This window comes from Lontra canadensis, unplaced genomic scaffold (assembly GCF_010015895.1).
Source record: "Lontra canadensis isolate GAN:19392208 unplaced genomic scaffold, GSC_riverotter_1.0 scaffold28, whole genome shotgun sequence".
NCBI lineage: Eukaryota > Metazoa > Chordata > Mammalia > Carnivora > Mustelidae > Lontra > Lontra canadensis.
Window position 1 is genome coordinate 221,084 of NW_022631022.1, and position 14,833 is coordinate 235,916.

General features: G+C 43.6%; 1 protein-coding gene across 5 annotated transcripts in view; it reads right to left on the reverse strand.

The window, feature by feature from the left end:
* Positions 1-14,833, reverse strand: part of PAQR5 (progestin and adipoQ receptor family member 5) — a 72,351-nt gene that overhangs the window by 30,548 nt on the left and 26,970 nt on the right. For all 5 annotated transcript variants that reach the window (XM_032864588.1, XM_032864586.1, XM_032864587.1 and 2 more), the window contains exon 2: positions 9,002-9,162. In XM_032864588.1, coding sequence (XP_032720479.1) covers positions 9,002-9,052 — 51 coding nt within the window. In that variant the 5' untranslated portion in view covers positions 9,053-9,162. The remainder of the gene's footprint in view (positions 1-9,001; positions 9,163-14,833) is intronic.

Consider the following 14,833-nt stretch of genomic DNA (forward strand, 5'->3'; position numbering starts at 1 on the left):
TGCTCCCCCTCTCTCTCATAACTAAATAAAATATTAAAAAAAAAAGAAAAATCAAATTAGAGAACATTTCTCCAGAAAGAGAAAAATACAACAGTTTTGTTGTGACATTTGAAGATAAAATGATAAGTTTTTAGGAGTTTTTGAAGTTGCCAGTCAGTCCTCATATCCAAGAACTTAGGTGTGGCAGGGATCAATTGGTGCTCACCAACTATTCCATCTGCTTTCCTATGTTTCTCAGCTTTTTCTGTAATTAGGTTGGGGCCATGTGACTACTTCTACTTAATGTGACATCTAGGCCAGATCAGTTCAAAGCAGGGTGTCCTCCTGTAGTAGATATCAGGATGCATTCAGCAGGGAACCCTTCCCTCCTTCAGAACTGAGCCACCCATCCCTCCATGGGAACTGCTTTTGGCTAAAGGCCACTACATTGCCCACGCTATACTACCTGCCCGGAGGCAGCACACACATCCACTGATGGTGGATATGAAGTCCTGGCCTCCCTTTCTCATTTGGGACTAGTCTGAAGGACAAACCCCATTCTAGAACATTCTGTGTGATCAGCTGAGGCCTTGCCTTTCTTGCCTTGTACAATTTTTCATGTTAAAATGCTGCAGTAGCCACTAACTTACAAATATTGAGCATATTTCTTCTTTTTAAAAATTTATTTATTTATTTGAGAGAGAAAGAGAGAGAGCACAAGCAGAGGGAGAGAGGGACAAGCAAACTCCCTGCTGAGCAAGCAGCCCAATGACGTCGGGCTTGATCCCAGGACCCTGGGATAATGACCTGAGCTGAAAGCAGACACTTAACCAGACTGAGCCACCCAGGCACCCCTAGAGCATATTTCTAGACATTAACTATAAAAAAAGTGGAGGAGAAAATCAAATGTTAAAATGCAAAAAGAAAGAAAGATGTAAAACTCAATCCAAAGAAAGCAAGAAAATAAAGGAAAACTAAACAGAGAAAATAACAAATAGAAACTGTGTAAAATGATCAAAATAAATGTAAATGTGTCAGTAATCTTTATAAATATAAACAGACTGAACAGTCCAGTTAAATGACGAATACTGTCAGACTAGATAAAACCCAACTCTGTGCCATTTATACGAGATACAGTTAAAATATAAGGTCAGGAAGGGGTTAAAACTCAAAGGAAGGAAAGAAATAAACCAGACAAATAACAAAAACAATAAAGCTGGAGTTGCTATATGACAGATTCTAAGACAGAAAGCATTACTACATAGCAAGAGAATCACTACAAAATATTAAGAAATTTACTGCACCAGGAAGGTATTACATAAATTAAGATGCACCTAAAAAACACAGGCTCAAAGTATATAAAGCAAAAATTGACTTATGTATAAGGAGAAATTCATAAAATCTGTCATCATGGCAGAAGATTTTAACATATCTCAAAGCTGGATAGATCAAACAATAAAATCAGTAATAATAGAAAAATTTTGGATTTTATAGGACATATACGCAATAGTGTCCCCAACAACAGAAGATTATACATTATTTCCAGACACGTTTAGAAAATTTGTGAAAATTGATTATGTACTAAACCATAAAGCTAGGCTGAACAGATTTCAAGGGTGGGAATGATACAGAGGACACTCCCAGGCTGCAATCAATTAATTGAAATCAATAACAAACACTCCAGACTTTGGGGAATTAAAAAAAAATGCAAACACACTTTTAAGCAATTGTAAGTTACTTAAGAAATCAAAATGGAAATTAGAAATGAACTAAAAAAGCACATGTGGTCTGCAGTTAAAGCAATACTTGAGGGAAACATATGTAATTCAGTTGCTTACATTAGAAGGCAGAGTGATTAACTACAAAGTTAGAGCAGAAACAGCAAAAGGAACCCAAAGCAGAAAGAAAACAATAAAAAATAACAGAAATTAGAGATATAAAATACAAAATAGAGAGGCTCCACTGAGCCACAAATCTACCTCTTCTCAAATTTTTTTTTTAAAGATAAACTGGCAAGATTAATTGAGAAGAAAAAAACAAAACCACATGATTATGTCAATAGACACAGAAATAGCATTCCATGATGAGAAGACACTCAACAAAACAGGAATAAAACTTCTTCAACCCAGGGGCACCTGGGTGGCTCAGTCTGTCCATTAAGCCTCAGACTCTTGGTTTTGGCTCAGAACATGATCTCAGTGTGTCAGGTCAACCCCCATGTGCAGAACCCACCCCCTCCCGGTAAAGCCCTACCTTGAGCCTCTCCTTGAGTCCTGTGATGGGCTCTGCACTCAGCAATGGGTCTGCTCTTTCCTTTTCCCTCTCCCTCCCCTTCTTCTCTTCTTCCCCTTTCCCCACTCTCTCTCAGTAAATAAATAAATAAAATCCTAAAAGAAAAAAATTTTTTAAACTTCTTCAACCCAGTAAAGGCCACCTATGAGAAACTCACAGCTAACATACCTAGTGGTGGAAAATGGAATGCTTTCCCCCTAAGATAGGGAACAAGATAAGGATGTCTGCTTTTGCCACTTTTATGCCATATCATAGTGCAAGTTCCAGCTAGGTCAAAAGGTATCTAGGCAGGAAAGCAAGATGCAAAACTTTATTTGCAAGTGATGCAATCTTAATAGGAAACCCTAAGGGATCCACTAAAAAACTATTAGAACTAATAAATGAGTTCAGCAAGGTTGCAGAACGTAGGATCAATATACAAAACTAAGTTTTATTTTTATACACTAGCAATGAACAATCTGGAAATGAATTTAAGGGAAAAATTCCATGTACAGCAGTATCAAAAACAATACAATGCTTAGGAATCAGTATCACAAACTCTTAATGGTGTGAGACCTGGGCCCTGAAAACTACAAAATATCAGTGAAAGAAATTAAAGACCCAAATAAATGCAAAAACATCCCATGTTCATGGATTGAAAGACTTAATATTGTTAAGATGGTAATGCTCTCCAAATGATCAACAGACTCAATGCAATCCCTAAAATAAATCCCAGCTGCCTTTGTGTTCATCTTGCAGAAATTGACATGCTGATCCTTAAATTCATATGGAAATACAAGAGACCCTGACCAGCCAAAACAATCTGGAAAAGGAAAAACAAAGTTGAAAGATTCACATTTCTCAGGTCTTCTTACAAAGCTAATGAAGACAGTTTGGTACTGGCATAAGAACAGATAAATCAATAGGATAGAAGTTACAGTCCAGAAGTAAACCCTCACATACTCAATTGATTTTCAGTAAAGGGCCAACACAATTTATTGAAAAAGGAATAGTCTGGGTCACAGATCTGAGTGTAAGAGATAAAACTCTTAAAAGAAAATATAGAACTAAATCTTCATGACCTCAAATTAGCCAAAGGATTCTTAGATATGACACCAAAATCAAAAGCAAGAAAATAATTTAAAAAAATAGATAATAGCAAAATTTAAAACTTTTGTGCTTCCAAGGATACTAATAGTAAAGTGAAAAGATGGTGCACAGAATAGGAGAAAATATTTGCAAATCATGTATCCAATAAGGGATTTATATCTAGAATATATAAAGAACACCTATGATTCAACAACAAAAAGACAAATGACTCAATTTAAAAATGAGGAAAAGATTTGAACAGGTATTTCTGCAAAGAAAATATATGAACAGTTAATAAACACATGAAAAGATGCTCAACCTCACTAATCATTAGGGAAATGCAAATCAAAAGTACTCCTACATAGTAGGATGGCTACTGTCAAAAAAACCCAAACAAACAAAACCAGAAAACATGCATTGACAAGGACATTGAGAAACTGGAACCTTAGGGAACTGCTGGTGGGAACGTTAAATGGTGCCATCGCTGTGGCAAACAGTATGGTGATTCCTCAAAAAATTACAAATAGAATTACCAGATGATCCAGCAATTCCTCTTCAGGGTATATACCCAAAAGAACTGAAAGCAAGATCTCAAAGGAGTATTTGTACACCTATGTTCATAGCAGCATTATCCACAAGAGCCAGAACATAGAAGTAATCCAGTATCTATTGATAAGGGAATGAATATGAATAAGCAAAATCTGGTAGATACATATAAAAATACCATCCAGCCTCAAAAATGAAGGAAATTCTGACATGTACAACATGGATGAATCTTGAGGAAATTATGCTAAGTGAAATCAATAAGCCAGTCACAAAATGACAAACACAGTATGATTCCATTTATAGAAGGTACTAGAATAGTCAAAATTATAAAGACAGAAAGTAGAATGATGGTTTTCAGAAGCCAGAGGGGAGGGGGAAATAGGGAGTTATTGTTTAATGGGTACAGAGTTTCAGTTTTACAAGATAAAAAAGAATTATGGAGATTTATGGTGGTGCTTGTTACACAACAATGTGAATATATTTAATACCATCGGTAAGATGGTAAATTTTATGTTAAATGTATTTTATGACAATAAATAAAACAGTTAAGCATAGAGTTACCACATGATCTAACATTCCACTCCTAGGCATGTACTTAGGAGAACTGAAAACACATTCACACAAAAACAGATACTTAAATGTTCATAGCACCATTATTTGTAATAGTCAAAAAATGGAAACTCAAGGGTCCATCAACTAATGAATGAATAAACAAAGAGCAATGCATCCATACAATGGAATATTAGGCAGCCACAAAAACAAATGAAATACTAATACAGGGTATAGCATGGATGAACTTGAAAACATTGACGCTTGGTGAAAGAAGGCATTCACGAAAGGCCACTTATTACACGATCCAGTTTATATGAAATACTGAGAAGAGGCAAATCCATAGAGACAGAAAGTAAATCAGTGGTTGCCATGGCAAGTAGGAAACAACCGCTAATGGGTACAGAGTTTCTTTCTAGGGTAATGAAACTGTTCTAAAATTGACCATGGTAAGAGTTTGTGGAACAGACTTTGTGTAGGTCACCATACTAAAACCCCCCAAGCTGTGTACTTTTAAAAGATGAATTTTATGTTATGTGAATTATATCTCAACAAAGCTGCTGTAAAAAAAATTCTTTTCACAAAGACAATTCAGCTGCAAGATGAGTTGTTCCGTCCCCCACACAACAGGCTGCCATTCATGTAGATTAGCAGGTAATGGTGTTCCCCTGGGGGGGGGGGCAATGGGGTGGCCCTGTGGGACAATCATGCAGGTACATTCTACCACCCACTCAAGAACATATTCTAATATTATACAGTTTTCCATAGAATAAATAGGCAAAGCTCTCCAACTCATTGTGGCTGGCAAAATCCTAATCCAAATCCAAGCAAGGGCAGTATCCGAAGGAAACATTACACATCAACTCATTAGGTTTAAGGCTCCTTGGGGTGCCTGGGTGGTTCAGCAGTTTAAAGCCTCTGCCTTCGGCTCAGGTCATGATCCCAGAGTCCTGGAATCGAGCCCCACATTGGGCTTTCTGCTTAGTAGGGAGCCTGCTTCCCTTCCTCTCTCTCTGCCTGCCTCTCTGCCTAATTGTGATCTCTGTCTGTCAAATAAATAAATAAAATCTTAAAAAAAAAAAAAAAAGAAGATTTAAGACTCCTTAACAGGAGCACCTGTGTGGCTTAGTCAGTTAAGCATTTGACTTTGGCTCAGGTCATGATCTCCGGGTCCTGGGATCCAGCCCCGAGTCAAGCTCCCTGCTCAGTGGGGAGCCTGCTTCTCCCTCTCCTTCTACCCCTCCCCCTGCTTTGTGTGCATGCTCTCTCTCTCTCTCTAGTTAAAAATAGAAAAAAAAAAAAAATCTTAAGGTTTCTAAACAGGTGATGCCTGGGTGGCTCAGTCGGTTAAGCATCTGCCTTCAGCTCAGGTCATGATTCCAGGGTCCTCGGATCGAGCCCCGCATCTGGCTCCTTGCTTAGCACAGAGCCTGCTTCTCCCTCTGCCTCACACTCCACTTACACTCTCTCTCTGTCCCTCTCTGTCTCTCTGACAAGTAAATAAAATCTTTAAAAAAACAAAGTGTTCCTAAACAACTGATTCCAGCAGTAGATTAAAAAGATATTACACCATGACCAAGTTCTACTTAAATGCAACGTTGACTTAACATTAGTAAATCAGTTGGTGTAATTCACCACACTAATATCTTAAATAAATCATATACGACCATCTCAAAAGATGGACTGATGGGGGAAAAAAAGATTCTGTAAAATTCATTCTTAAAGGGAAAAAATACTAGAAAACAAGGAGTGGAAAGGAATATCCTTAAATTGATAAAGGTTATTTACATACGTACATACACAGAAGCTACATTATTTTAAACGATGAAATGCTCAAAGCATTCCTTTTTATTAAAATCAAGAATAATACAAAAATACCTGCAATCATTCTTCATCACTTTTTTTTTTTTTAAGATCTTATTTATTGGAGAGAGAGAGAAGATGTGAGCAAGAGTATGAGCTGGGGGTTAGGGCAGTGGGAGAGGGACAGACAACTCCCTGTTTAGCAGAGAGGCCAACACGGGGCTCCATCCCAGGACCCCAAGATCATGACCTGAGCCAAAGGCACATGTTTAACCGACTGAGCCACCCAGGGGACCCATTCTTACTGTATTTTAATAAGCTCCCGATGATTCTGATGGTGGTGATCCAAGTACCCCCTTTGAGAAACCTCGGGCTGGAGAAACCATTTGCCTGTTGAGTTAGTTCCTGGTTCCCCAGTGCCCAAACCCACCTACCCAAGAACACACCATCTGGCTATGCTTCCTTTCTTTCATAATAGTCCCGCTGTTCTATCTCATTTTTCTTGGATCTTCAAAACAGCCCTGTGAGACTAAATTAACAGATATTATCTCCATTTCACAGATCAGGAAACTGAGGCTCAGAGAGGGTGGGGAAGTGGCCCAGTCCACACAGCTCATTAACATACCAACGAGAGGCTACTCAGGGCCTCTGTATGAAGACTTGATGATGGTAATGCAGCCAACATTACTGAATGGTCCCCAGGTGCCGGGCACTTCACATGGGCCATCTCATTACCATAACCCCAGGAAGCAGACAGTCCCATCACCCCATTTTACAGGTGCAGAAACTGAGGTCAGAAGATTAAGTATCTTGCCCAATGTCACTCCACAGACTGGGTATCAGAACCCAAAGAGCCCACAAAAGTAAGCTTAGCATTTGTAGGAGGTCTATTCTAAATATTCATGCAAATTATGTATGCATTTTTCTCCTCAATATACTTGCACCTGTTTTAGCAACAAACATTTCTGTCCCCCTCCCCCAGCAAATCCTCAAGTAAAAGTACCCTCCAGGGAGACAGAGCCCCTGTTTGCTCCATGAACCTTGAGCATGGGGCCCCGAAGCCCGGGAATGGATGTAAGTACCCAAGGAAGGTTTCAAAGCAAATAGTGGATGTGAGGTTCGATGTTGATTCTCTGCCTCTGACTAGCACCATTTTACGGAAAAGGATACTGTCACCTCCACTGTCTATGGAAAACTGGACAGAAGAGACATGTTCTTTAGCACTCTGGGTTTTCTGGTCCTCGTCTTCAGGATCTCCATGCTTCAGAAGCCCACAAAGTACTCACTGAGACCTTCACTTCCCCTTCACCTCTTTCCTGGGCACCTGCTCTGAATGTGACCTTGCCCAAAACACCCAGAGAGACATCTCAGCAGCACCCATAACCCCGCCCCCAAAAGGCCCCACACCTGCCCGGTGCTTCCCTGTCTCCAGGCCTTTGCCCACACCAGTCCTTCCACCTACTTGCCTTGGTCCACATCCCACAAGCTACCCACCCTCAACCCATCTTCAAGATCTCTCCTGTCACGGGGCCATCCCTGGGCCCTTCCTCCCCCATGATGGAAGTGGTCGATCCCTCCTCTGGGTCTTTGAGGACACACCCTAACCCACTTTAAAACAGAAGCACACATCCACATTTTAAAACTGCTTAGGGGCAGTATTTGTATGGATTATTCTGAGTCTGGCATGGAATGACACCTTGCACACAGCAGGCTATCAAGAAAACTTTCATGAATGGATGAATCCAAGAATTCACCCCGTGCTCCCACTAATCGCAGCCATTCGTGGTCTGTGGGTAGAACCCAGCAGAGAATCCCATTAGGAGGAGACACGGCCCTGGGAGCCCGCGGGAGGTGTCCTGCAAGGCCAGCCTCATTTTTAATTTGTCTGTCCCCTGCCACGTCCCTCGTCTCTTCCCACCAGACAGCTCTGCCTCACGTTCTGTCACCCCCCAGTGCCACCCAGCTGCAGACACCCAGCCTCACAGGCAGTCTGCCCGCGCCTCGTCTCCATCACGGGGGCTGAGGGTGCCCGGGTCTTAGGCCTCTGAGGAAAGTTGGAAGTACTTGGCAGTCTGCAGCGTGAAAGGTCTCCCTTCAGTCTGGGACATCCTCAAGCTGAAACTTCCCACCCTGACATTAACACTGGTTCATCTTCAGTCCAAAAGGAAGGGAATGTGAACCGGCACCGAGGGTGTATATGAAATGTCTTCTCCGCCAGGGAAGGGGGGTGGGCCCACGAGCCTTGGCTCCCCTGCCGTGTGGCCCCACCTCAGGCCGATTACAAATGCAGATTGTCAAGGCATCCCAGGAGCCTCAGGGAGGCCGCATGTGAGCTCCCAGGCCCAGGAGTCCACGATAGGGCCAGGGCTGAGGCCCACGGGACCACCCTCCCATTCGCCCCAAGCCACACTGGGCCCGAGCCTCCTGCAAGTGGTAAGGACAAGGGCAAAACCACACACCCGAGGCGACTTGGCCCCTGCCTGCTTTCAGGAACCCAAGGGAGGGCCCCAAAGGAAACTTCTACCCAGCCGGATGCCCCTGGCTACTTGTCTTCAGCTTGAATGTGGAATCTCCATAAAGGCTTTGTTTGGGATAAAATAGAGAAGTCATGGGGAAGGGGTGTCTTGGGATCCCTCCCATTTCCAGGTTCAGTGTAGGTGGGGGAAACAGGAGGCCCGCTGGCTGTAGACAAAGCCAGCACAGGTCCCCCACCCCAGGAGGCAAAGACCATGACCTCGCCACGCCCCGGGAACTCGGCACATACCTGGGGCACCTGGTCGATGCTAAACAGCTGGGGCAGCTTCAGGCTCAGCATCTCGAAGCTGGGTTGGGATGGCCAGTGGTGGACAGCTGCTCCCTGTCGCCGGCTCAGAGTTCTGACATGGCCCGGGGTGCGTGTGGCCAGCCGGTGCCAGGGCTGCTTCCCTGCAAGAGGACGGCGTGAAGAAATCCAGTCAGCCCCAGCCCAGCTCCAGCTGGATCAAGACCATCAGATTGTTTAACCACTGAACAAACACTTGCTTGTGACGGCAAAATAATCAGGCTTCCTTAAAAACAGCAGCAGGTCTATGAGACCGCTGAGTCATTTATTCCGAGAGGGCTGGAGGGAGGTCATTCATTCCTGGTAGGGGCGATCATGAAACTGCAGAGCTGGAAGAGCCTTGGAGGCCACCAGGTCCCCTCATGTCGGACATCAGGGCCAGAGGGGGGCAGTGACTTCTCTTAGGCTAGGGGACAGCTGAAGCAGCTGGCTCACGGCAGCATCGTGGGCTGCCCCTGGGCCAGCCGTGTGATCCCGAGTCTGTGTCCATTCGCGGGCAGAGGAGGACAGAGGCCTTGCCCCAGATCACCCAAAGAAAAGCAGCTCTTCCAGAAGGCTGATGGGAGCTTTGTTGCCCTGAGACACACACAAGAAGCAGACAAGCAAATCTGAGGCACTTGTAGGGGACACAGCAACTCCAAGTAACAAGGCTGTTTAAATGCAAGATTAAGACTGCTTAACAGCTGTGAGTAATGTGAGCTAGAGGGGCCTGAAGCCCTCAGGACGGCCTGAGAAATAGAAACATGCAAGCTGGGTTTAGCAAAGAAAGAGCAGTGCTAGGAATTTACCCTGGTTAACGCCTCCCTCTGCCCCCCACAGCTCCCATCATTGCTGAGCCAAGATCGGCCCCATCCTTAGAGCTCCCCCAGGGGAATTCTGTCCCTGCCTCAGAAGGTCCAGAAACCCTGCCTGTACCTCTTATGAGACACCAACCACCTCCGCCTACGAGCAAAGCTACCTGCCCAAGTGCTTAGAGAGGACACTCCTAGGATGGCTGGAAACTCTCGGGGTGTCTGCCTGGCTCACGCTGGTCCTTCAGTGAAATGCTTAACACCATTCATTAAAGCAACGGCACTCGTCCTCTGAACTTAAAGTGTGGTTTTCGTTTTGTGGTTTGTTTACACTTTTGCTGCTTATTATAGTCTTTATGTTCTATGTGTTATTATCTAGAACTCTGGGGCACCTGGGTGGCTCAGTCAGTTAAGCGTCTGCCTTCGGCTCAGGTCATGATCCCAGGGTCCAGGGATTGAGACCCGCATCGGGCTCTCAGTTCAGCAGGGAGTCTGCTTTTCCCTCTGTCTTCTCCCCTCTGCTCATGCTCATGCTCTTTCTCTCTCTCTCTCTCAAATAAATAAAATCTTAAAAAAAAATAGAACTCTGTAACAAAATGCAATATATTTATGTTTCATTGCCATAAATTTGCTTCTTTCTTAAAAACGCTGATGTATTATTCACAAGTCCAAAGGGGGAAACGACCCATGTGTCCACCAGCAGATGAATGGGTAGACTAACAAAATACGGCCTAGGCACATAATGGAATATTATTCAGTCTTAAAAAGGAATGATGCTATGATCGGCGCTTCAACATCAATGAAACTTGAAAACGTTATGCTGAGGGAAACAAGCCAGTCACAAAAGAACAAATGGTGTAGGATTCCACTTACCCAAGGTACCTAGAGTAGGCAAATTCACACAGACAAAAAGTAGATTAGAGGCTGGATTGGTGGAGGAATGGGGCATTGTTGTTTCATGGGTACTGAATTTCTGTCTGGGATGACAGAAAGTTCTGGAAACGGGTGGTGGTGATGGTTGCACAGCGTTCTGACTGTGATGTCACTGAATTAGACACTTAAAAATCGTTACACAATTTCACATTGTGCATATTTTACCACTATAAAAAGTGTGTAATATTTCCAAGCTACAGAATAATGAAGAAAATAATTTTTTTTAAGATTTTTATTTATTTGTCAGATAGAGCAGAGGCAGGCAGGGTGGCAGGTAGAGGCAGAGGGAGAAGTAGCTCCCTGCGGAGCAAGGAGCCCAATGTGGGACTCGATCCCAGGATCATGACCTGAGCCGAAGGCAGCCGCTTAACTGACTGAACCACCCAGGCATCCCGAAAATAAATAATTTTTTAAGAAAATAATTTTTTTAAAAGATTTTATTTATTTACTTGACAAAGATCACAGGTAGGCAGAGAGGCAGAGAGAGAGAGAGAGGGAAGCAGGCTCCCCGCTGTGCAGAAAGCCCGATGCAGGGCTTGATTTCAGGACCCTGAGATCATGAACTGAGCCCAAGGCAGAGGCTTAACCTACTGAGCCACCCAGGCACCCCAAGAAAATAATTTTTTAAAGCGCACTTTACCGAAGTTAAAGAAAATAAAAGTTAATACTTTGCAAACAACATCGATGTGAGTGGGCCATAGTCCACCTTCGTTCTCTCAGTTTTGCAGGCTTAATTACCAAGACTCCCAAACTCTCTGAAGCACCATGATCTCACCCAGTGACAGGACACAAGGTGGAGGTCTGGTACTGGGGGGGACCTCAGGCACACCAGGAAATCCTCCAGCAATGGGGCCAAGGCTGGTCTCCACACACCTGCCCACCTTGGTCCTCTAGTACTCCCTCGAGTAGCCTCAATGTCATGGGAAAGACAAAGAAAAGGAACGGTCCCCTTCTCTCCCAGCACATACCATCCCAATACAATGACCAGCCTAAACTGCAAACATAAGGGGTAATGACAATAGCAGAGGAGTCCCCAACTTCTTCATTCAGCCACTGTTTACCACGTTTATCACATGACAGGTACGGGTAAGTCTAAGTGTGTAATTGAGGATTCTCCATGGGCTGCTGTGGCTTGAAGGACACGGTGAGAATTAAACAGATACAAAAATTGTATGGGTTTGGTGCACCTGGGTGGTGCCATTGGTTAAGTGGCCGGCTCTTGGTTTTGGCTCAGGTCATGATCTCAGGGTCCTGGGATCAAGCTTCATGTCAGTCTCCACGTTCAGCAGGGAGTCTGCTCCAGGAATCTCTCTCTCCCTCTGCTCCTCCCCCTGCTCATGCTCTCTCTCTCTCTCTCTCTCTAAAATAAACAAATAAAGCTTTAAAAAAATTGTATCGCTTTGTGACACATAGAATGGACGGAAGTAGGCAGCCTCCATACCATTCTCTTCTTTCACTGCACAGGAAAAAAAAAAAGAGGAATAAGACAGTCACTCTCCCCAACAAATGTATAAAGAGATGAGACACCCAACTAGCTAGCACAAGTCACCCTGAGAAGGAGGGAAACTTTCATCCACCACACCAACCCCATCCTTATCACCTTGCTTCCTGGCCCATCTCATTCACCCCCACTGTGGCCATCTCAGGAGGCAAGGCAGGGCAGGGCAGGGCCTGGGTGCTGGATTCAAGCCACTTGCATTCAAAGACCAGTGCAACCCGTGCAACCCTGGGCAAGGAACGTTAACGCCTGTGCCTCAGTTACCCTAAGGGTAAAATGGAAACAACGGTAGTACTTTCTTCATGGGGGTGTCATGATGATGAAACGCCAGAACCCATTTAAAGGGCCTGGCGTAAAGTAAGGGTCCAACAAACACTTGCTATTAGTACTAATTTTCAGAGAGGAAGATTCATTTTCTATTCTACAGGCAAGAAAATGGAAGCGTGGAAAAGCTATGGGGTTTGCCCAAGATCACACAGTGAATGGCTGCTAGAAAACTAGGATTTGATTTCTGGTTTTGTAAGTTCCTTTTCAGTAGAGAAGGGGCTTTGAATAAAGGTTACGAAGAGCTAGCACAGAGCACTAGGTCTTAATTTCCCTTTGCTGCTGAGAGAAGGACCACGCAGAATGTTTACGATGATGTTTATAACCCAGAGGTTAAAGGATGGCCATCCTTGTCTGTTAATCAGGTTGAGACAAACTCTTGGGTAAGACTTGACCTTGGGTCTTACAAAAGCTCGAGATTTCTTGTGTCCTGTCTTTGTACCAAGGAAGCAGGAACTCTTCCATTAAACCACTGTTAGGTTGCATCTGAAATGTAAACCTTTCTGTCTGTCGAAATCATGAAACAACCTGGCTTATGATTCATATGTTATATCCCTTCTTAATCACGGCAGATGTAACTGAACATCAATGAACTCACTGGTGTTTTTTGTTCCCATCACACGACAAGCTCTTAATTTCACCAACACTATAAAAACCAGAGTGTAATTTCCAGTATTTCAAACAGCAGCTTGGTTTGCTGTCTCTGTCTGCAGAGGCCTAGAAACAAGAGTGAATAAGACAAAAGGGCTTCAGACAGTTCCCATTAGAGACACAATGTGAAGCTTGGCTAAGATTTCAACGGTACATTGGTGTTCCATGTGAGATTCATTTAAATGAGGGTCTCACAGCTTAAAGATATGTTTTAGAACAGCTAAAAGAAAGGGAAATGGGCTACAACATATTCTCCAAGACCTGCCAAGTTCTCCTGAAATAGCCCTAAACAACACTAAAAAAAAAAAAAAAAAGGCCAAATCATCACAACAAAATCACCATCAAATTTCCAGCTAGTCCTCTCAGATTTCTCAGATTTAAGACCAAACAAAATTAATACAAGGTGAAACTTGCCCCTGACCACCTCACCCCTCTCAGGCTAGCATTCCATCCTTATTCCTGGAGATACCTCCCCTGCTAGAAATTTCATCCGATACACTGGATCCCAGGCCCCGAGGACTTGGCTAGCAAACCCTGTAACCTCCCAAATATACCTACATATAAAGTTGCTGAATATAAGTTGATGGGCTATTTTCCCAATGAGAAGGTCCGAAAAAATGTATAACTTCTGGGATGCAGATGAACTAGTACACAATCTCTCTCTCTGCAACATTAACTTATTAATGTGGCTAGACATATTAGAATCCCTTACTATACCCAACGAATTAATTTTAAAATACTGCTTTTTCCACTGACATCTCACAGAAATAAGTGTATTCACCATCTTCACAAGCATCTTCGATAACAATATCTTCATAACTATAGCCACGTTCTAGAATTACTAACATAGTTTAAGTGAAAAATAGTCTCATTTCCATATGAGTTATATGAGGTCTGTGCTTTTTTTTTTTTTTTTTTTTTTTGAGAGAGAGGACAAGTGGTGCAGGGGAGGAGCAGAGAGAGGGAGAGAGAGAATCTTCAGCAGGCTCCGGGTCCAGCACTGAGCCCGGCGTGGGGCTCCATCTCACAACCCTGAGATCACCACCAGAGATCGTGATCAAAGCTGAGATCAAGAAATCAAGGACCCTTCACCAACTGAGTCACCCAGGTGTCCCTGAGGTCTAGAGAAGCTGTGTTTAATGCCGCTGTTACACAATGTACCCTGAGTCGGAAGTATTCATTTGCTATTATTATACTGCAAGTGGTTTGCTTTCAAACACTTCACACAGATAGCGTGATATGAAATGGTTAGGTTTAACCCACACCCCTGGGGTGGTGGTTAATTAGCATTTGAAAGACGAAGCAGAAACTCACACTCCAGAGGCCACACCTTTGGTTCAGCGGGGGTTATTTCTGACCCACACCAAAAAGTGTTCGCGAATTAGCACAATGGGTGCTGTTTAACTGGCGAAATGAGTGGAACAGAAGACATGGGAGCTGATGAGAAGGATCGTCCAGGCGCCCATCCTCTTGCATGAGCCGGGACAGTGACTGGATGCCCCAGGGTGACTCCCCCCGAATAAGCCCAGGTGAGCCCTGTAGGGAGGATTCAGGAGCCTAAAGCCAAGAAGTCCAGCT